The following is a 22,261-nucleotide window of genomic DNA, read 5'->3' on the forward strand; positions in this document are numbered from 1 at the left end:
AAGGTCTGCTCCTAATCTCAATCTGTTCCTGTGTCTTGGATCTTTTGTTACCAAAAATAAGCTATTAAAGTATGCGCTTTGCTGTTATTTTAGCGTGCTTTTCCTTTTAGGCCGATAATATTATGTAGTTGGACATCTAGTTTTTTTATTGAGCATATGATTCACTTCGTGGCTAACAGGTGGTGAGTGGTTAATGTGTACATCGTTAATTATATTAAACTCGGTAATTTTTAGCTCTGCGCTATTTGTTTACTACATTGTCTGATTCATCGCTTTTTAACTTTATTTTACATTTAGACTTCCTGTATTTACCCAGTCTCTTACCTACGAACGTAGCTCTGACCATTCGACACCTGCTGCAGCACCAACCTTGGCGATCATCCTCCTCCTCCATCCCAAAGGTGGACAATGGATGTGAATTCAGGCCGGTTTCCAGCGCGGTTACCCTCGCGTGTCCTCCACTGGGTACCACCTTCGCCAATGTTCAATCCTCTGCCGATCGCTTCTTCACTAAGTTCCGAAGTGTGTAAGTTGACTCCTCTTCCATTACATGCTTGCCACATAGGTCGACATGTCAAATGACCAATAATGTTTCTATACGTTTCTTGTGAATCATCATTATTTTGGTTTTTCATCATCTCACTACTGACGTCCTAGGCATGTCTTAGTCGAACATCATGATAGCGAGTAATAATTGTTATTTGGTACCCATTCTGAGAGATTTTGGTTCAGTGGGCAGCACTTTCCCTTAGGAAGCATTTATGCGCTCCGTTTGAGTCCTCTCAGTTGAGCATTGTGGAGCGTTGTCTGCTGACGGCTCAGCTATTTGGCGACTCTTACGAGACGGCCTTTTGGCGTGTGGCGGCGTCCCAACTCTTGACGACGAAAATATCTACGGAGGCAGGAATGGCGTCTGCGGCCAGCCGGTCGCGACGCTTTGGCCTCACTGACCTCGTCTGGGATGAGCTGACCGAGGAGTCGACCTACCGCGCGGCCGTAGTCGAACGGGTCAATCGTCTCTTACACGAGGCCACCGCTGAGCAAAGCAAACTCCGCACGCAATTCCTTCTTATGTTAGGTATTTTCATCTTAGCTCACTCTATCGGTACTGATGAATTCCCTTCCGTTTTTAGGTGCCATAAGCGAAGTTATACTTGTTTTCTGTTCTGTTTTGTCAGTATGCTGTTAATGATGCTACGTCAGAAAATTACGTATTTTGGTTTAACTGGTCCCGTATCTAGTAATTGGATTTTAGCTGACTGCAGCTGAACAACACTTGCTGTTTTACTCTGATACGGTCGTCCTGCTTATCTTCTAACGGATTTGACTCCCCCATAATGCAGTTTTTTTGTAGTCCACGTCTTGGGAATAAGTGAAACATGATTTAACGTTGCACAGACTAGTTTAGCAGACAGCAGTGCGCGCACTTTTTTTCCTCTGAAGTGGTCTAAACACACGCTACAATGAGTCATATTTTCAAAACTGTGCTTACTGGGTATGCTTGGGGTCCCAGAAAGCGATCCAATTTGATTGCCTAGAAGTTTCCATTTAATAACTAGTATCATAGCATTCTAGAGCCGTGCTCACACTGTCTTCCCAATGGGCTCTCATCGCTCATAGATGTACTCCAAGTGTACTGACAATCACCTTAAGGGTGAGATTAATCGTGCTACAGTTACGCGTAATTGAAACAGCCGAGACACACAAACGGACCTCATCATCCAACTTTCAGGCGCTTACGCATTCGCCCTACTTCGTTTTGCTCATCTACATACGTCGACAAAAGGGACATCTGTACTGAAGTCTTGGCCGATTGATTATCCGGTTATAGGCTCGATAGGATCGAGGCCACGCAGGCACAAACCCCAGCTTATAGCAGCACTATATTTAACAATTCCATTCTCTAGGCTTTCGACACGAGGCGATAGAATACCTGACCGGGTACCCAACGGAGTCAGCGTCCTTCAGTTTTAACATCCACCGCGCCTGCCTCCTGGCCTCACAGGGCTATATTCGTGACTTGGAAGCTGCCATCGCGGACGGTGAGAGCGAGTCACTCTCCGCGGCGAGGCTGAACTACACGAGTTCAGTGAAACTCTTGGCTGCAAGTCTCATCTCTACCAACCGCCTCTATGAGGGTGTGGAGATGCTCTGCATGCTGGGCATGCATCTGGAGGCTTGCCAATATCTGGAGACCTACAGGGAATGGGAGACTGCTATTTGGCTAGCCAAGGTAAAATTAAATTCCACTCCAAAGTACTAGGTACTCCATTACCAGTCTGAAACAGGCTTTTTATCATCTGTAGTGTACCTTAAGCAAAAAAGAGTGTGACGGTGTAATGCATCGTTGGGCCACCTATCTCGCATCTACAGCGAATTGCAAGGTCTGTTTTCCCATTTTCCTGCATTTCTTGCTGGCGATCGCCTTGTTGTGTCTTTTTTCGGGTAGTTTTATTTTGAGGCCAAATGTAGCAACCTAAGCGACTGGATGGACAGAGGCGTTTGTCTACTAGACTTAAAATTGTTGCTTGATAATGAGGAAGTCGACCACCCATCAATTTGGCTAGGCCCTTTCTATTCTCACTGTAGAAGCTGTTATGTGGCTAGATGGATGATTGGTATTGCGCCACGAATAGTGTACCAGTTACAGCTACCCGTCAATCTTAATTTTGCGTTGCTTGATCTGCGCTGCATGCGGTCCTCCCAGCGACACAAATGAATTTGCTTACTTGTAGACGCTGGCGATTCTGGTTTTGGTGTACCTCGGACAACATAATTCAGTTCTCAGTCTGCTTAAAAGTCTCCGACAGCATCAGCTGGCAGCCAGGTATCTTGAAGCCTGTCTTGAATGTCGTGCGGTGATCCCTGATCCGAAGACAGGTAGGCGCGATCGAATGTTTTATCCTAGCTTTTATATCATCAAATAGCCTTTTGTTGATGCCTATCTCTTGAAATTACATAGTGTCAGATAATAGCTCAGGCCTTAATTGCTAGAACTAATGCTACTGTTCCTATTTACAATTGTACAAGGAAGATAGCAGAGCTTCATTTGTAAAACCCACATACCGATGAATCCCTTCATGCGCATAATAGTCTCCAAACTCTCCTTTACAGAAGAACTACACTCGCAAGTGTTCCTTGAATTTGCCACGACACTAACCAGCATTGGGCAGAGAGAGGCCGCTCTGTACTACGCAGGACTGGCAGGCGATTTGGGCAAACCGCTGCGGGATGAAATTGACTTCCTTCTGAACTGAAATTCGCCTTCAATGCGTCGATCCCCCTCTCTGTGATAAGACACCTCTTTCCCACCCCGAACTGGTTACTTTTGCATGAACCTTACTGTACCTTACACAGATTTTAGCAGTTATTATGTTTTGCCATGTCTTTAATAAGAACCCTCTTGTGTTTCGAAGTCCTGCTCCGCTTACACTGGCACTGTTTAAACCCTGTAACTTTTTACGCCGCAAGCTTAGGGACACGAAGGCTCAGCTAGCAGCAAAACGATTAAAGAATTAGTGGCATGGCTATTAACGATGAAGTTGCGCACCATAACCTGTCGCCAGATTATTTCAATTCGTGATACACTGACGGCGCAAGCACGGCAGAATATTGATGCCGTTGCTTGATAAGGAACTAACTACTTATTGAGTACCCTCCTAACTGCTTTTTACGGGCAATCGATGGTGACGACGATCCACACCGTGTAACTGGAATCATCAGTTTGCTCCCTTTGAACTACCGATGCGCAGCAGCTCGGGGTTTGAACTCTCCTCGTTCGCCGATAGTCCAAATGACTGGCATATTAACTACAGCACGAAATATCACTGCCGGGCTAGCACCTCGCTTGCCAGGTACCCAATCAGTGAATACATCCGTTGCGAAATCGTTTAACGTACCCTTTCACCCTCATTATTAGTTGCGATGACAGTCGTCATAACTGCAACGAGAGGGAGGGTTTCTATGGGGCCAAAATATGTTGCAGGTACAAAAAATTCAAAAAATAAGGATTTATTGGAACTTCAGATGCCTATAACAGGGGAGGAAAGGTTTAAGATGTCGGAATGGGGCGATTTTTGTCCAGTGATAGTGAGCCGTTCCTTCTTGATCCGTGCCAGGTAGGCGCCATGTAAGCGATAGCTCGACCAAATTGCAAGTTGGGCAAGACCTACGAGGAGAACGAGGGACCAGGCAAGGGTGAAGCAGGCGACGCGCAGGGTGTCTGCAGCAACACTCACCCCGCCCTTGTATCCACCGGTCAGGAGAGAGAGCAAAGCGTAGCCGACGAGAGGCGCGAAGCTCTGGCCCGGTCTACCTAGCAGCGACGTCGCCCCGAATATGAGCGCTGACACGGGCTGTGGCCGCCGATTCAGCACCAAGTCCTCATCCACCAGGTCGCTTATCACTTGAGGCAGCAACCTGCAAATTCCCTCTGTGAAGACGCGATTACTGGATAGGCAAAAAATACAACCCTTTGATATCTCTTCAGTATTCTGCGAGGTCTTTCGGATCTAGGCACTTATCGAATTTCGTTTGTCCAACAGCAGGAAGTCAATTGCAAGGCAAGAAAAATCCAAGTTTATGCTTAAAGGTAAGGTTCATCATTGGATTTGAGGGTTGCTCTTTAAAAAATCGCATTGATTAGACACTTCCAACAGAAAGTTGCTAATATCACTTTTCTACTTGAGTATGAAATTAGGTGATGGGCGCGATTTCATGCTTCTAAATCGTCACGTTATCCCAAATTTCCTCACTCAATGCAAAGTATTTAGTCGAAACTACCTAGCCAAAAAGAGACTCATCACCATTAAGTTGGAGGGGCCTGAAAACAGGAGGAAAATGCCAAGAACGACTTTGAGGAAAAAAAGGTCACGGATGACCACGTAAGTTCCATAGACCTCACTGGCTTTCAGTAGGAACACGTTGTTGATATGCGGCAGCACAAAAGACATCCCTAACGAGAATTACAAAAGGGTCTTGAAAAAAAGCAAAAGGTAATGACAATTTGCCTTGTAATGTATGCAACTTACCCAATATTGCACAGGAGAGGTTCTCGTGACCCAGACCCAGGAGTGATTTTGAGAATAGTGGAAAGAAGTTACTATTGAAGTGACAGTGGAATACCTAAACAAAAGAAGTGAGCACACTCACTCTTGATCGAAATTGTCTTTGAAGTTTGCACAGAATAAAACGCTTGTGGTAAGGTTAAACTAGTGTGCAATTCCCACTCAAGTGGTGGTGCCGTGAATAATCAAGTTCAATAATACGAACCTAAAGCATCACAGACGAAGTGAATCCAAATGTCAGATGCACCGCATGAACGCCTGACTAGATATCTCATCAAAGTAACTTATGAAACCAAATTAACGAAGAATTCGCAATGATGTAAACCAAAAGCTGTGCAAACTAGTACATCTGTGTAGGGTTAAACAGAGATCGATTGGAATCCAAAAAACGGAAATTCTAAAGGTTATCGGTAATGCAGAAGCCTTTAGATTGAACGGCATGGATAACACACGATTTTCATCCTCGGGAGTCTACTCGGCATCACTGGAAAGCGCATAAAATTGAGGTAAAAAAGAACCAGAAATAGACAACTCACTTGAAGTGCCTGCATCAAACTGAAGGTAAGAAAACTTGGGCGTAATAGGATTCCCAAAATGAATGCAAACATGTTTTGCACTTCACTCGTATCTCTCGAGCCGAAATTACGTTCAAGTTGTTCGGGTTGTAACGGAGTTTTCTCTAGAGGGGTCTCACAGCTAAATCAAAAAAAAACGGAACCTCGGCACAAGGTAGGCCTTTTGCATGATAAAATGCTTTCCTGCGAATTCTTATTTGGTGACTTAAGAGTAGTTTTTTGCTCTTCAAATTATAAATTGTTGTTAAAACACACTAGTCAGTTTTTTAGCTTGCGAAAAATTATTTTTTCCTAATGGATTTAAAACACCAGAAAAGTGAGCCAATTAAAACCATACTCCCCTGCAGGCAATTATTTACCATGCTAAGTGTGAATTGAGATCCGAATCCGACATTCTAGCGAGCCACTGTCCTCCGCAGAAAATTCCGATTGCTGAGAACATCGCGATGCCAAAGGCTAAAGTTTGGAAATCGTGGAGCATGGATTGCGATTGTGAGGTGTACCTGCCATAGTCGAATGAATTTCCCAGTAGTAACACATTCTTGCCTCTGTCAAACCAAAAGGATATCGTTACAAGACCGATAGCTGACAGAGCCTGACCCACTGAGGCTGAACAACCAAGCCGTGATCGATCAGACTGTGACACAGCCAAGTCGGCCAGGAGAGCGCCTTTCATCAAATCCAATAACGTTATCACGGAGTCGTAGCAGCACAAGACCAACATAAATCTGATACCCGGGAAGTTCGGTAACCACTGAGGAAACCAAGTAGAGGTGAAGGCGAGGGCTAGAAAAGGCCCGCAGTGGCTGATAACCCGAGCCCTCCGACTAGCAACAGCTTTGTCAGTTAGGTCCCCACTAAGAAGGTGTTTGTCGATGAGCCAACCGAAAATGGAGTCATTTACAGAATTCCAGACGAGAAATATTATCTCCGAAAACCAAAATGAAAATTTTGAGATTGCAAAGTTGGAGACAAAGACCTGAACATGATAAACGATGAAAATGTTGTGTACGAGGGATATGCAAAAGTGAATGAATCCATATGCAGTACACATCCTGAGGGACACTGCGTACGACATTTCGACGTTGCACGCCTGAAAGAAAAGTTCACTACTTATTCAGCATGAAAAATATTATACCACAGCATAAGGTGCGCGAAACTAAAACGAACGCGTTACAACCCGGTTCAACAATATGCACGCCAAACGAATAAATCCCTGTATTTTTAAAAATAGTATCTGTACAACTAGACGGAGGCACATTAACATACACATACGAACTTCATAAAAACACCGAGGTAAGAAATTTAGGGGAAGTTTCCCGGATTCAGATGTGGTTCCGCCTTGTTCCCATGAGTAGCCTATCAAAGCAACGAAACAGAGGCAACGAGCGAACTCCCACTTGCTTAAGCACGTTATCAGTGCAATTAACATGACCTTGCTCAGAAGCAAAGGAAAATGCAATGACTGCTAATTTCTTACCTAATTCCAGAACAAAACATTAGGAGAATAAAACTCCAGGAGAGCTCATAGATAGCTGGCTAAAATTGCAACACAGTTGTTGCTTTGTGAACCCAAAGAACTGCTTCTAATCAAAGGGAAAAGCAAAAAAATGCAACAATGTGCAAAATAGCACAGGCTCTAATATGACGCCACTTACACCGAACAACTTCCTCATTCCTATAGAGCAAGGTGGAAACATACCTAGAATAGTTGACTTTAAGCAAGTTTTTTAAAAGTATGGAGATAACGAGTTTAATGTCCACCTTTAATGAATTGTGTTTCTCTCTGTGAGATATACTGTTTGAGGATTCCAGATATTAACAATTAACGACATTTTTTCTAAAGCAGATTCCATCCCTACTTTTAAAACCAACGTTAGTGCAAAAACTGGTTTTCTGCATGCTCACTTTTAACCTAATAGTTTTCTTTTAATAACGCAGGTTTATCTTGTAGTACGTCTTAAAACGACTACATTGCATGTAAGAATAAATGCCTGTGAAATCAAATGTTACTCTTAGCTTGTAGTCATAGGTGAACATTTTAATCCCTTTATTTTAATAGCCCTGTTTGTGATTTCCCATACCTTGTGGTAACCGCCCAATTCGAACCTCGAGGTAGCCCTACTCTCGCCTCTTTTTTTTCCATCGTACAGATTCTCCAATATTACTATTCACTGGAATATCTTTTATTTAAAGCCTTTTATATAATGCTGCAAAGTCGTGAAGTCTTTGAGTGTCGCATTCACATTCACTTCTTCGCCATGCATGAGCTATTATTTCAACTTTTTGTTTCGCTAAATGAAAACCAACTGTTTTTGAGTGTGCCCAGATGGGATTTGTACCTTTATTTTCCTTTGGCGGTGTTTATCCTTTATAGGTAGTCTTTAGAGCTGTAATTTGATCCTAGCTTTATGTAAAACCCTTCTTCTCGCGACCGATCTGATGCAAATATCGGGCCCTGTTTAGCCTATTTAGTTCAGTTATAGTCATGCTAATGTTGAACATTGCTCTCTTATTTTAGGTAGAAGAACTCATGCAACGAGGTAGCTTAAGGACAGACAATTTTTCGGTTGAACTGTCTAGCGCAAATAATGGAGATGTTCCGCTAGTCCCTGTTCTGTCAAATGAAAATATTGAGGGAACTGACGGTGCCATTGCCAATGCTGCGATTACCGGTACTAAAAAAATTATGGACCCTGAAGTTTCTTCTGCCTCCTTGAATGGGCATGGCGACCGAGAAGAATGCACTAAGGAATGGGATGAAATGTCTGTGTCAAAAGCCACCTGCAATGAAGAAGTGGAGAATCAGGATCCATCAAATGATACTTTTGAAAAAGTTGGCAGGTGGGGAGCCGCACGGAAACCCAAGCAGATTTTGGGCTTAAAAAAGTCCCCCAACGTTTATGATAAAGAAAAGTTTGGTATACACAGCGTGTCGCAGCGGCTTATTCGAGGTATAGTGTTGATTTTTTTAGATTCTTTGCTCAGAGGCTGAGGTGCACCTTCCTGTTCATAAGCCGAAGCAGTATTCAACTTTCGTGGAATTTCGTAATGCTCTTAGGGGTAAAAAATCGTCTCCAGTGCCGTTCACTGGAGCTGATGAGTAAATATGCTAATTTTCGCGCTTGTATTTTTTAAGTAGCATACAAAAAGTCACTGGGTTGTGCTATGCACGACCCACTTTGAACGGTGGTACCGCAAATAGTGTTGGATGTCCTACTAATGGACCAACGAGCACGTCGAACTCTTATAGTGATGGGGTTCCAGCAACTGGCTCCTTGAAACTACCCGTAGGTCTTTCGCCTCCTCGACTTCTTAAAGCCGACGACGATGATGTCATTGATTTGCGTGAGTTTATAAACCTCTTGGGCCAGTTATTCTGCTACCTAATATTGTTTTGTATTACAGTTGAAGACGAAAATCCTGTTACATCTGCTAAGGAAACTCATCTCAATCAACTGTTATCCAGATTTATCGATTCCGTGAAGGCGGCAAATTTGAGTGAGAAAACTGATTCTACGAAGACTGTAGAATATTCGATTGTTACAAGGGTACGCCACCTCATTTACTATCTTCCGGTTGACCTATGTCCACTTATATATGGTAGGCATAATTTCTGTTTGATTCTATACTTTTCGAGCATACGACTAGTGTGATGCTTATTCTGTGATTTAGTTCGATTTTCCATGGCTTTGTCAGATAAATGGTTTCGTACTTATTTGAATACAATAGGTGCCAGATGCTCAGACAGGGAGACTCTCTATTCAGTTGGACACGGTCGCCTACAAGCCAAACCATTCAAAAGCAGTAACTTTCACCGATCGTCGTATGTGGGCTAGACATCGGTTGGAGTTGCAAGCGATCATGCGCTCCAAACGACTTCGGCAATATGATGAACGAATGCGGCATTATGAAGGCCCACATACTAGCTCGAAAAAGTCTGACAGTGATTTGGATGAGGTATTCTGACTTGTTTATATCCCCTAGTGATGTTGCTAATATTTGGCGAGTCGAAATAATGCCTAATGTCGATGCTTTCACTCCTACCATTTGTGGTCAAGCTCAGCGCATTTCACTATCGCCAAACTCTAACCGATGTACTTTGTCGTGCGATTTTTTACCTCGGGGTTTGTTTTTCTGCTGATTCAATAACTTTGACGTTTTCGTTGGTAGCGTTCTCGTATACAGTGTGTATGCACGTCATAGTGGCAATCTGCTTAAGATTTGAATAGTTGTTATCTCTTGAGCGTGCCGTTTATTTCTCTTTAAACTTAAGGCGATTTTTATAACAAAAAATAATTATTTGGGACCGAGTAATCTTCTCTTCATTTCTGAATGAGTTTTTGAACAGTCATAAGTTTATTTCGTCCAAATTTAAAGTTGTGCATAAAATTTCTTTTAAAGGCCGAAGAATGGTTGGAATGTGATGAGAGTGACACCTCTACAGAAACAGAAACGGAACAGGAAGAGAATGAAGATGGGAATGGGGATGAAGACGAGGATATTGATGAAAATCCCAGCGTATCAAACATTCAAAAGAAAGTGAGTCCGTTCGTGGATGATGAAGCAGAGGAGAATGATGATAGTGAAGATTGTGAAGTTGATATTGGGGCCTCACAGCAAAGTGCAACTGAAATTTGTGAGGTGAGTAATATATATCTTGTTCTCTGAATTACCGTTTTTTCACTCCGTTCATTGCGCTCCTTTCAGCTGCATACGTTTGTTTAGAAAATTGGAAGTCTTCGATCTTATAAATGACACAAACCGTAATTTTTCAGTCTCTATCTAGCAATTTTCCTGCAGTTGTCATGACATCTCAAGGGTTGGCGTCTAGAGCGCGCGTTGAACCAGGCGAATTCGACCTCTTTGCCAATGACGCAACCCTTTTTGTGGACAGTACGTCAGTAGCATTCATCCACCTAGAATCTTTAGAAGCTCATGATACCTCTAGAATGATTCCATTTGCACATCGCGAGAACCCAGCCCATTGTGACGTATCTTCTGCCAGTATTTTAAACCGTTCATGGAACGGGACGCCTTACAGTATGCTGTTTAGTCAGAAGCGGATTCCTTTGCAGGATTGTAAACAAGTCGTGTACACATCCTTATTGTCAATCCAAGCAGGCATTTCGGAGTATTCGTTGTTGGAAAACGATAAATCTAGTCAAAATATCTCGAATTTCCTACCTTCACAAACCCAAGTCAGTCTAAATTCAACACAACTTACCCTTTCCGAAGATGTAATTAATAATGATCCAGGTACGCTGGGTACATTCTTATCCACTTTCAGACAAAAAGATTAATATGCAATCAGGTGACACACAGGCGCTTGGACCAGATCCGGAGACCTGTTTAACTCATACGCAAGTGTTTGGCGAGACTGAGAAGGATCGAGGTATTTTTGGTATTTTAGGTCTATTATGCCTTTTCAGCATTATTGAAGTTTCCAGTACACATTGGCCCTTTGGTGGAAGAGCCAGGGAGACCGAAATTAATGCGAGTTCGCGATTGTATGTGATGCTTTAATATTTATTTCTTGTGTAGCTCATGAATTTACAGTCCAAAGTGATTCCTCTACACAAGCTTCACTTTGTACTCCTGGATTCGGTCATAATCCCCAAGGTGTGTTTATTTTATTTTGGATTTCTGCATGTGCGAAGTTCCGTTTCTTCACTGAAGTTCAATTCGTGACACTTCTTTTTAGATGCCAGCAACATCTCACTCTTCTCAAATTACGACAGCCAACCTTGTTTTTTGTCAGATATGCAGACGACTCAGGCCAACGCCAGACTTTCTGCGAACAATAACACCGATTTTTCCACGGAAATGGTTGATACACAGCTAGCGCTTCCAACTGACCCTCAATATCCAAGTGAGCCCCAGAAGGTGCAGTCGGCAAATTTGAATGGGAATATTTTGGTAAGAGATTTTTTTTAGATAGGTTCTTATTGTTATTTCATTATCTTGCGCATCGTCTATGTTCCTTCTCCAATACACTAATTGTTCCCATTGCTTTATTTCCAAAGGTTATTTATGAACTGTGAAGGTACCTTAATTTGTAGCTTTTATGAAGATTTTCCATGTAACAAAATTAAAAATGGAGAACTTTATGTGACTGTTAGTTTTTGGCAAAGTAGATATCAGTTTTTTGTAAACTTTTGTCTCTTGCGTGCGGTTTCATTTCTAAACATCTTTGGCAGCTTAGGAGATGAATTTTCACTTAGAGTTGTACGACCCCAGCTCCTCCTGTAAACTGATTGTACTTTTTTTCAGATTTCGGAATCTCGTAGACGTCTTAAGCGTCTCCGTCACGATTCCGGTGGAAACTCGAACGCCGAGGCAGATTTTGAATACGCCTCAAGGCGCAGGACCTTCTTCAAGATGACACAGGGCATAGAAGGGGATGGTGAGATGGGGAAGCTGTCAGATGAATCACAAGCTAAAACTATGCCCTCTGCCGACTTGGTCGACATCCTGGTGGCGGTTGGTGATGAAGGCGAGGAGGAAGAAGGAGGCGATTATCACAATTTTAGCGAAATAAAAGGTGTCGATGGAGGGACTGATTATTCCTCTAACAGTGAAGTGGAATGTCTCCACATTTCCGAACGGGAGAAAAGCCGTCCCAAGTATTTGCTTTTCGGCCATTATTTTCCGTTTTACTGGTCTCTTCGCGCCTAAGCGGTTAACTACTCGATGAGCATACGATAAATTTCAAGCAATTTTGATTTCTTTCCCTTTTTATGTGTTATGTCGTGGTTTAGACCTATTTGACTATTTTTTAATGCCATTTCGTAAACGGTCAGGATTTTCGAAGTAAAACGGGTTTTTTTAATTTAGGAACGAGAGCGTTTTATTTGATGAGATTGATTTTAGTGCATTGTGCAGATACATGCCGAAGGACTTCATCGATGAAGAGGCCGAACTCTCAGGCGATGATGCGGAGCGCGCAATTTACATGGACGAGTGGGAGGACATCGACGACGACTCTGCCACGTGCAGTCTGAAGGACTTTGTCGACGATGAGATAGACGATCGGAATGGCAAACTGCGACGCGAGGTGGAGCGCGTCTACAATCGCATCCAGAATGACGATGATCAACGGCGAATTCGCTATCTTAAGGTTTGTAGCCTTGTACTGCTCTACTTGCCCCTGGAGACGCCTATAAAAGGGTTTTGTTCAAGATGTGAAGAAGCTAACACCAGGGTCATGGACGTCCAACCTGCTGTCCTAATTTTTATTTAAGGCTTAACTGGGTTTTGTAGTAATTCTTTTAGTTAGCGTATTATTAACTTGAATCACTTAATTTAATGGGCGAGATTTTATTGCGGCCGATAATTAGCAGGAATCGTGCATTTGAGTGCCAGGTTTCCGCACTGAAATGACCATAGCTTTGAACATAATAGTGGATAACCGCTTTCTTTCACCGTTGGTTAGCACTATTTTTTCCGACTCTTCTAACTTCCAACAAGTAATCGTGGTCGACGGGTATTCTTTAGAAATATTGGTGGTGGTGCTTGTGCGCTGAATTTTACTTTATGAAATAGTGCTTTATTCTGACGTATCTTTTGTTCTTCCATGTTTAGTTGCCCAATTGTTTTCGATTTCTGCGCAAATATGACTTTCAGTCTCATTATTTTAAATGTGATTAAGTTTCATTGGTGATTATTTCGGAACTTCAAACCTTTTTAGGAAATGTTTTTCGAAGACGGGGACCTCTATGAGGAAGACGGAACAGTGCGGCGGCGTCGTTTTCGATGGAGAGGCCTTGGTAAGATTTTTTGTCTAATCCCCTCACCTCGTTTTACTCTATTAGCGAAATTCTTATCGCGCGACATTTTTGCTACTCAAAATTTTTCAATACAACCTTTGCACTCCGCGATTATTGTAGTTAACTCGTAAATTAAACAGGATTCCGGTCTCATCAGCAGCGGCAATTTGTCAGATTTCGCGTGTAGGGGAGTACTTGCGTGCAGGTATAGTCGGTATTCGTCGCCATATTTTGGTACCCGTAAAGTTTTCGTGTGCTCAGTTAGTTTTCATGACTAGTTTTTTTAATTCGAAAATATCGCATAAGTGGTCATTGATGAATTTAGTAACTGCAAAAAGTGCTTTACTTATGTGCACACAACTCATTTTTGCGATGCAATTAGTTTCATTTGCCAAAAGTTAATCCATGGATCAAATCAAATTCCTGAAATCGCTCGATTTCTGTGTCAATATTTCTTTACGTTTGTTGGCGTACGCAGTCTGCTAGCATCGTCTCAATCCCAACTGAATTGGGCAGATTATTGGTCAGTATCGACATATCTTGATTTATCATTTCCAATACGACCGCTACCAGAGCCTTGGGGAAAAAATTTGCCGTAGCATTCTAGATGTTTTAGTGCTTACTGTAGCTGCTTGGCCTCTAATTGCAAATTCAAATGCCAAACTGTTTGACGCATTCCAAGTTTGGCTTTTGAAAATTGAGACTGATGCTTGAATCCTTTTTGTTAGAAAAAGAAGATCCATTTTCCACTAGGAGGACAGAATCGGATGAAGAGAACGAAGAGGATGAGGAAGAAGGAAAGGTGGGAGGTGCGGGTGTTTTCTCTGCTTTGGTGTCCAAAGGCACCGGTGTCATGAGTCGTTGGCTACTGCAAAGCTCCTTGGGCTCCCTCTCTGAAAAGTTTCCCACTACTGAATGTGTTAGTGGTAGTAGCAAAGATACAGACACTCGCAGTTCAGTGGTTAAATCCGTTGATGGCACCAGCATTATGGAATTTGGTGGTTCTTCGGAGAGTTTTGTGAGTCTATCGCTTGTAATTATGCGTGTTTGGGTTTTGGCCTATTTTAAATCTACTTCGTGCTTTCAGGCTTCTTGCCTCGGCAAAAAAAATATTTTCTCTCAACGTTCTTGCTCGCATGCCCATAAGGAGTCACAAAGGCACCCTCTTGATCCCCTCCAGAGAAATGTTTCGGGTAGAATTTTTTAATAATGTCTCCTTGCTCTTAAATCATTATCATTTTGATGAGTTAGGCATCTGAAGCGTGGAATGCTGGTCTTGGTGTTTTTAGGAAAACTCGCCAATTTAACCTCTGGGTCAAGTTTCTTGGATTCGACAGGCAACTCTTCTCAGACACATAAGTCCTTGCCGTTAACTAAGGTATATTTTGAAAATCAGAAATTTCCATAATTCTTTTTTCTGCAGTGACTAAATCGTTTAGGAGTGTTTTTTTCTCTGCATCCACAGCATGGCTCGATTCTCAGTCGCTCGGCGACCCTTCTGCCTTCGTCTTCGAAGTCCAACGCAAAAGCCGCTCGCTGTGCACGCTCTCACGCCGACGAGGAGGTAGAGGTCGCGGACCTTAGCGTCTCTGACGCTGGCGACACCCGGATCCAGATCCCCGGATTGAGTCTCCGCAATAAAGTGGGTCTTTCCTGTTTCAGTATGAAGGAAGATAACCGTACGGCCGCCGCCCCTGTTCCGGTCTCTAACCGCACCCATTTTACCAAGTCGATCAGCCTTCAGCCTTTGCGAGCTTCTTCAGTATGTAATTTCTGTGCACCAATGCAAGCGTTACTTTACTTTAATCGTTACCAATTGTATATTTGCCGTTATATTCAAGCCATTGTTACTTCACCGCTTTCAAAGTTCGTCACCAAGTTAGTGGGTTGGCACCGATTAATGGGCGGAACGTTTGAAAATTTGTCCATATCGTTTGATGATAAAATCCGTGTATTACAAAGGTTGACCGACAGTTGTTGTTCAAGTGCTCTTGTTTACGCTGCATTTCCAACTAGGTGTAAACGTTTTTAACTGCCTTTGCATCTGTAGCAACTGCGGGTGTCGATGCTGTCTCAGCAAGGCTATTTCCTCTGGCTATTTGCAATCAAAAATAGAGCTGAAACGCTGTTTCTGAAGTATGACTTTGATGCATGCTATACTTGAGGAAAAGTAGTTTCTCTATGCAATTGCCTACATGATCTGCGAAATATGGCGTTTAGGCTTCCCACTAATCGAGCAGCGGCGTTGTTTACGTGTTAGTTTAATCTTATTCGTGTATGTCTTCTAAGATTACTTGCTAAACTCTGATGCCATTCTGTTCAAATAAAACACTTTGAGAGCAAATCTTTTTATTTTCGGGTAGATTCTGTGCTACCTTTTTTCTGGAGGATGTCTTTTTCTACTTCAGCGCCCCGACAATTGCCCAACGAACCCCTCATCTACGAATGCAACGAAGTCAAAATTTAGAAGTATTTTCGGAGCTCTTGTTTGACCCGCCTCATCGCCGTTTCTGTATTGTCTTGACCAGTTTATGTAGCATTTGAAATTGGTATTTAATACTACGTACATGTATACGTAATGAATTGCCTTTCTGGATTTTTGTTATTATAGAGGCTCAATCTTGTTTATTTTTGGGTGTTGTTAACTTGCCTTCTCCATTTCCTTATTGGCATACCTACGTAGCATAACCTGTAAGTAGTTAATATTAGTCGCATTTACTGCGAAGCGTTTTACAACGTTTCGTACCTATTCTGACAAATCCACACTTAGTCTTTTATGAGACAAGTTCGTGGTACCTTGCTGTGTATTCGTCATGTTGGCCTTTGCCTTGGATACGATACCTGTCAAAGTGTTAGTTTGGTTTCGCGCGAGGTGGCTGGAGTGTCACTTTTGCCACCCATAGTTTTATTGGTTGATAACACCAAATTAGAGGTGGTTTTAAACTAAAAACAGTTCGGGAGCGTGATTCATCATTGTCGCCACCGAAGAGAGACACTGCCGCAATGCTACTCGGTGTGATTCGACTGCTTACTGGTGTGCCGATCTACATTCGACGCTATTGGTCGGATCGAGGACGAGTGACCTTCCAGCTGCTCTGTTTAGGTTATTTTTGGCAAGTCCGCACGGTGACTATTGACCGGCCTAGTAACCTCCGAACTGTTTCGTGATGCTGGGCAAGTTTCGGGAGCTTTTGAGGAACAACCTTTTAGTGTTACTCACTGTCTTGGCGGTGGTTATCGGCACTGTCCTGGGGATAATACTACAGAAGGCTGATCCTAGTGAGGATGTCTTGTTGTGGGTTGGTAAGCCTTGACACCGTATACTCTCTTTATCTATGTTTTTACTTTACCCCCGATTATAGTCTTGCAGAATAGCGCTGGATACCCATTAGCTTGACCGATGGCGAAGTTTTTTCCAAAAATAATGGATAAAGGTGTGAATGCTTTGATAAAGAGCATGCTTTTATCGACTCTGGCAGTTCACGGTTTTTATTCGTTCGAACGTATGGTATGCTGGATCTAAAATAATCACGTATGTTCGGAGTGATGGTTTGAGGTCCAAACCTACTAAATCTCAGCTTTTGCAGGTACATGAGCGTATGTATATCAGTTTTAGCCATACTGATATTGCTATTAAAAATAGGTCATGTAGAAGGCGTGGCATGGTACTATAAAAGTGAATATTTTGGGTCAGTGCAGCTTGGGAGCACTTTCTAACTGAATCTGCACCTAGAAAGAATAATTGCTTTCTTAATTATATTCTCTCACGTAGTTTCTTTTATATCTACATATCGTTTGTCACTATGCTAATCTGTAGATGCTACGCCTAAATTAGTAGGGCTCTTGATACAATGTTTTCTTCAGTGTTAGCCTTTCAGAGTACTTTACGGAAATTCAACTTTTCTCCGTTTGGATCTGCAAGCGACCATCTTCATTGTACCTTGTCGCCTTCTACACTTGTTGTCACATCGTGCTTAGGAAATGCTCATCAAATGTGCTTATAAGTAATGAATCATTTGTTATTTTTGCAGGTATGCCAGGTGAAATCTTTATTCGCCTTCTTAAACTAACCATCATCCCACTTATCGTCGCAACTGTTATAATAGGTACGCAGTCCTTTCTTTACAGATTTCCTGCAAACATAAAATTACTCTAAAACTGTACTGATGTATGGGGTTTTTCCACTGGCAATTGTACCAAGCTATGTTATAGCCAATTCACCGTCTGTAGTAATCGAGGCTACCGTGGTTACATTGGATTTTGACCAGTGCTAGTGCAGTAGACAGAGCCCACACATCAATTTCCGCAAAGTGTAACGGCAAACTCCCTCAAAATCCGTGACCTAAGATGGGACTTGTGTTAGGTGTTGGGAAGTTTCGTGTAATGCTTAACTTTTGGTTCAATTGATGCAAAGATAACATCTCTATACCCTGTGTATTTATCACCCGTTTCAAAAAGGCGGTCACTATTAGTCCCCCTCTTTTGATGAAACATTGAAGAATTGCCGCTATATTTATTTAGTGACTTCAACATTGAATTTGAAGGAAAACGGGAAGATAAGTGCAGTGGCATTGGCCTTTATTACCACTTCGAATGTGGTTGCAGCAATTTGTGGCACAATTGCAAGCCTACTGCTCAAGCCAGGTAACAATTGCAAGTTCTATTGTGATGTGGTGCAAAAATAGCGTTGCATAATTCCCTACAATGTAATCTTATCAAGTTTTATCATGCGTATCAATGAACCGAGCACTCATTGCCAAAATGTTTGCCCGAATCACAGCTCTATAAGCAGCGGAACGAATTAGGGGATTTTTATCAGTTTGAGATTATTATTTGACGTGATGCTCGGTCTGGTTTAATGGAAGGTTCGACATTTACGGAAGTGTATAATGATTTAAAGTGAGTCAAAATACTTGCAAATTTACATTTACAGGGCACTTGGCGTCAGCAAACACATCCATCACTAACCAGACGTTTACATCAGGTACTCCACCCAAGACTTCGGACATCTTTGCCGACATGTTATAGTAAGTATATAGGCTTTACAAATTATGCATATAGCGAGTCTTTTCAATTGCTTACAGGTGCAAGTATTAATCATATCCAAGCTCATACGTTCCTTTGTAATGGGTGGAAAAACATTTTATTTCAAGGCCAATTAATTTTTCCTCAGCAGTACGACGTACAATAGGGTTTAAAACTATAAATACAAGCATTTCAAATTTCTAGTCGCCACTTTTTGTACCTAGCCTTTTTTGTACGATGGCGATATGGGTACCTACTTATTCTCTTGTCATTTTTGATGTTTTTCACCCTCGAGGGGGTTTGATTCTGTGTCGTAATTGCCTACCCAGTTTTCCATAGATTAAATAGCATCCAGACTGTATGATTTATTAAGTGTTAATCAAATTCACAAAGTGCAGAAAAGTTGTTTCTATCAAAATTTGACTCGTGTACTTTCTTCATGAGGTGCGTACGATTGTCTGAGTAGTCTAGACCATTTATTCGTGTAAAACGGGCAATGTGTGCCCATAATTTGATAGTGCTTTCCTGCTGGGAGTCAAAGCAGACCTGGCATAAATCTCTCATTTGCTTGGATTATATGAATCCCGAATGTCTTATGGATGGCTTGAAAAATGAGTGAGTTGATCATCTCTTATACCAATCTAATTCATATTTTTAGCAATCTCTTCCCTGATAATGTGCTCGGGATCGCACTATTTCAGGTATTTGTGTCTTCATGCTGTTTGTGCTAGTGAATCTGTCGATATAGATTTAGCTCTTTTCGCTCACTTCCATTCCCATTTTCCTACTTAAGGGAGAATGATACTTTTTCATGCATAGACTCCTTGTAAATGTGCACTGTATAGGATCAGTTCTTGCTGTAATTTAAATACCATATTCTACCGCTTACAGCATTTTTGGGCGTATAAAATTCCCAAATACAAAATAGATATGGATTTTTACTCGTGCATTCGCTCGACTCATTCATTGCATTACATTGGTGTAGTGCGTTCTACTATTTTCATGAGTTCGAATCCCAGGAATTGTTGTAAAAATATTCACTGGCATAATTTTGCATAAAATTATTCATTTTATTTCCTGTGCTCTGAGTAGTTCGATGACTATAATATCACCGTTGTAATTGGAACTGATTTAAGTGCATCTCGTTGAAACTGGAAACCAGGGCGGCTTTTGTCGGTCAGTATAGATTCGATCAGATGGCAAATGCAACCCACTTCCGTCGCGTGTCGTTGATGGTATCTTGTTCTACCTGGCGTCGTCTTTAATTTGAACAGTTAATTCGATTTTACGTATTCCAGTCCCGGACATCGTACGTTGCTGCAATTCTTGGATCTGGAAACGAAACAGTGCAGCGAGCAATACAAAAGGTAGACTCAGTGAACATGTTGGGTAAGTATTCATTTACTTCGTCGTTGTTTGTTTCACCGTAAGCGAAATTATGGCTAATGCTTAGGACAAATGACGTTAATATAGGCGCCGAACGACTTGAGATTGATAATACTTGGAACCATGCGTCAATTCTTTTCTCAAATGAGTGTGTAAACAAGTATTGTGTAAATCGTAAAAATTTGGATTGATGTCAGCAAACCATCAGTTTGACACAGTGACATTTGTGGTCAAAGGAGCAGTATTCTCTGATTGGTTAAACGTTGAATCAGGGCATCCATGACTTGCCATGACCTTATATCGGATCACTATTTGTGGCGTGGCCATTCTGATGTAGCCTTAACGTGGGGACATTGTTTCATGCCTATTTTTGGCCCTTTTTATTGTTTCGTAACACCTAAATATTTTTCTCTCTCAGGTCTTCTTTTCTGTTCCTTCGTTTTTGGAACCGTGGCAGGAAGCTCTGGCGAACAAGGAAAAGCGTTTTTGGACTTTTTTAAGTCTATTTCGTCCATAATTTTTAAGATCATGAACATTTTCCTACGGTTCGTCTTTATTTGTCGGCCTAAGTTTTCACAGGCTTTGTCAGAGACTTCGCACCTTAAATACTCTCTTCTATGTGGCATATTTTTTCTTTAAAACTTCAGTGAATGATGCTTATCTAAAATGAGCTTATTTTTAAACAAATAAGTAGGACATTCATTGAAACGGCGGTAAATCGAGTGGCTTTTTTGAATTATCAACACCTCACTTTTTGCTACTGACTACAATGATGTAGAGAGAGGAGGAGCAAAATAATTTTGGGAAACACCAGAGGTGTCTTAATTTAAATGTTGATGTCTAGAGCCAACAATGCGTAGAATCCTACATAAACAATACACTATGGGAGGAAGGCTGTGCATGAAATAATCAAAATTGGTATTCAAGGGCGAAAACTGTACTTATCTGTGTTCTGACCTAGCCTTTTAAAGTAGGGAATTTCTACGTTGCTTTACTTCACCGTATGTCACACAAGCTTGCAAATATTTTACTGTTTAAATACGGGATACCCCTCGATTATTCACTTTCAGTTGGACTTTTTGAGTTTTTGTTGTGTTGCTGCTTCAGCTTCACCCCCTTCGGTGTTTGCTCCATGATCGCGGGCCCAATCGCCGGTTTGCGCGACTTAAGCGGCACCTTTAGTCAGCTGGGCCTTTTCATGGTTACGGTCATTGCGGCTCTCGTCGCCCACATGACCATAATCTTCATCATCTACGCCGCATTCGCTAGGTTCAATCCCTTTCGCCTCCTGCCCTACTGCTTCCGCACCTGGCTCATCTCCATTACCACTCTCGCCCCGTGAGTCTACTGGAATACGCCTCATCTATGTCTCACGTGTTTACGCGTTACGCTATCTAGTTATAGCGAAATATTTAACAAATCGTAGTTTTTAGAAAAACGCTAATGAAATCAAGGCTTTTAGGAGCAGTTATTTGTTTGCGATTTCATCTTTGGGTTGTACTTATTCGGTGTATTGACCTTAGTGTTGTCGCCATTCCTGACATGTACAATGCCAGTGACACTTTCGGAATAGACCCTAAGGTCTCTCGATTCGTTGTTCCACTCACAGCAGCCTTGAAAGGCGATGGATCAGCCGCTTTTCTCGGTGCTTCCGCTATTTTCATCATTCAACTTACCAATACACCGATAACTCCCGCGATGATCGTTATCATCATGTAAGTCGAAAGTTACTTTGATGACTGCTGCCTGGTTTACTAAAAAGTGTTCACACATATATGGTGTAGATGTATGGTCTAAAGTGAACGAACATGCTTAATGATACACTCTGATGGATATTTCTTAATTTGTATTGAAATTGGGGTTAGTAGTTTTTTCATTGGGCAAGTATGCTTAATTATTAAAACTTTCTCGAGCTTTCGTTCAATGCATGTTTTTTGCTTTTCTCCATAGCTTACTTAGTGCTTCAGCAGTTTTTACGATCCCAAACATCCCAAGCTCTAGTTTGGTCATTTTGGTAACGATTCTTGCATCACTTGGAGTGGCAGTCAACTACGTTGGTTTGCTGTTCGCGATTGACTGGTTTATGTAAGTTCAAGTTAAAAAGCTCTCGCTGCATTTTTATTTGTTATTACCGTGCACGCGCACACCCGTTCAATAGAATATGAAGAAGATACAGCTTAGGGAAGCAGAGTGACATTAGGTGCATGATATGTTGTAACTTATCCATCAATTATACTTTCATTCAAATCTGTAGTTGTCTAGGTCTTTGGCTAAAGACACCAATTTTTGGGAGCAGCCTAACTTCTCAATTGCAAATAGATACAAGTTATTGCTAGTAGCGATTTATTAGGAGATTGTTTTAATGATATCCAATCTCTGTTTTACAGGCCAAAAATAGAAATATGCGTTCAATGTCTTTTTGCCCTATGTAGCAAATTTG

At 41.9% G+C, this 22,261-nt stretch overlaps 4 protein-coding genes across 4 annotated transcripts in view; 3 read left to right on the top strand and 1 right to left on the bottom strand. All coding sequences in view use genetic code 11, as the record gives it.

Annotated features, from left to right (window-relative positions):
• The window catches only part of EGR_00028 (WD repeat-containing protein), a gene marked incomplete at both ends in the record, with an annotated part of 10,419 nt that extends 7,162 nt beyond the window's left edge, over positions 1-3,257 (top strand). Inside the window, 6 exons of the mRNA XM_024489277.1 lie at positions 298-526; positions 753-1,078; positions 1,908-2,233; positions 2,307-2,384; positions 2,736-2,880; positions 3,115-3,257. Of these exons, the coding sequence (XP_024355955.1) occupies positions 298-526; positions 753-1,078; positions 1,908-2,233; positions 2,307-2,384; positions 2,736-2,880; positions 3,115-3,257 (1,247 nt within the window). The remainder of the gene's footprint in view (positions 1-297; positions 527-752; positions 1,079-1,907; positions 2,234-2,306; positions 2,385-2,735; positions 2,881-3,114) is intronic.
• A 765-nt stretch (positions 3,258-4,022) lies between these two features.
• On the bottom strand, positions 4,023-6,719 carry EGR_00029 (Transmembrane protein; the record flags this gene model as incomplete). The annotated part of the gene is made up of 4 exons (XM_024489278.1): positions 4,023-4,449; positions 4,783-4,954; positions 5,031-5,124; positions 6,216-6,719. 4 exons carry the CDS (start codon positions 6,717-6,719, stop codon positions 4,023-4,025), a joined length of 1,197 nt encoding a protein of 398 aa, XP_024355956.1.
• Positions 6,720-8,174: 1,455 nt separating this feature from the next.
• EGR_00030 (Claspin) lies at positions 8,175-14,978 on the top strand (the record flags this gene model as incomplete). The annotated part of the gene is made up of 14 exons (XM_024489279.1): positions 8,175-8,485; positions 8,781-8,989; positions 9,050-9,192; positions 9,374-9,601; positions 10,046-10,285; positions 10,420-10,900; positions 10,932-11,036; positions 11,201-11,263; positions 11,403-11,560; positions 11,915-12,267; positions 12,515-12,761; positions 13,332-13,410; positions 14,139-14,428; positions 14,850-14,978. The coding sequence occupies 14 exons, from the start codon at positions 8,175-8,177 to the stop codon at positions 14,976-14,978; spliced, it is 3,036 nt and encodes a 1,011-aa protein (XP_024355957.1).
• A 2,465-nt stretch (positions 14,979-17,443) lies between these two features.
• The window catches only part of EGR_00031 (Excitatory amino acid transporter 2), a gene marked incomplete at both ends in the record, with an annotated part of 5,430 nt that continues 612 nt past the window's right edge, over positions 17,444-22,261 (top strand). The window contains 7 exons of the mRNA XM_024489280.1: positions 17,444-17,450; positions 18,344-18,437; positions 19,094-19,136; positions 19,734-19,824; positions 20,892-21,159; positions 21,255-21,536; positions 21,823-21,906. Of these exons, the coding sequence (XP_024355958.1) occupies positions 17,444-17,450; positions 18,344-18,437; positions 19,094-19,136; positions 19,734-19,824; positions 20,892-21,159; positions 21,255-21,536; positions 21,823-21,906 (869 nt within the window). The remainder of the gene's footprint in view (positions 17,451-18,343; positions 18,438-19,093; positions 19,137-19,733; positions 19,825-20,891; positions 21,160-21,254; positions 21,537-21,822; positions 21,907-22,261) is intronic.

This window comes from Echinococcus granulosus (genome assembly GCF_000524195.1).
Source record: "Echinococcus granulosus chromosome Unknown EG_S00001, whole genome shotgun sequence".
In the NCBI taxonomy this organism is placed as follows: domain Eukaryota; kingdom Metazoa; phylum Platyhelminthes; class Cestoda; order Cyclophyllidea; family Taeniidae; genus Echinococcus; species Echinococcus granulosus.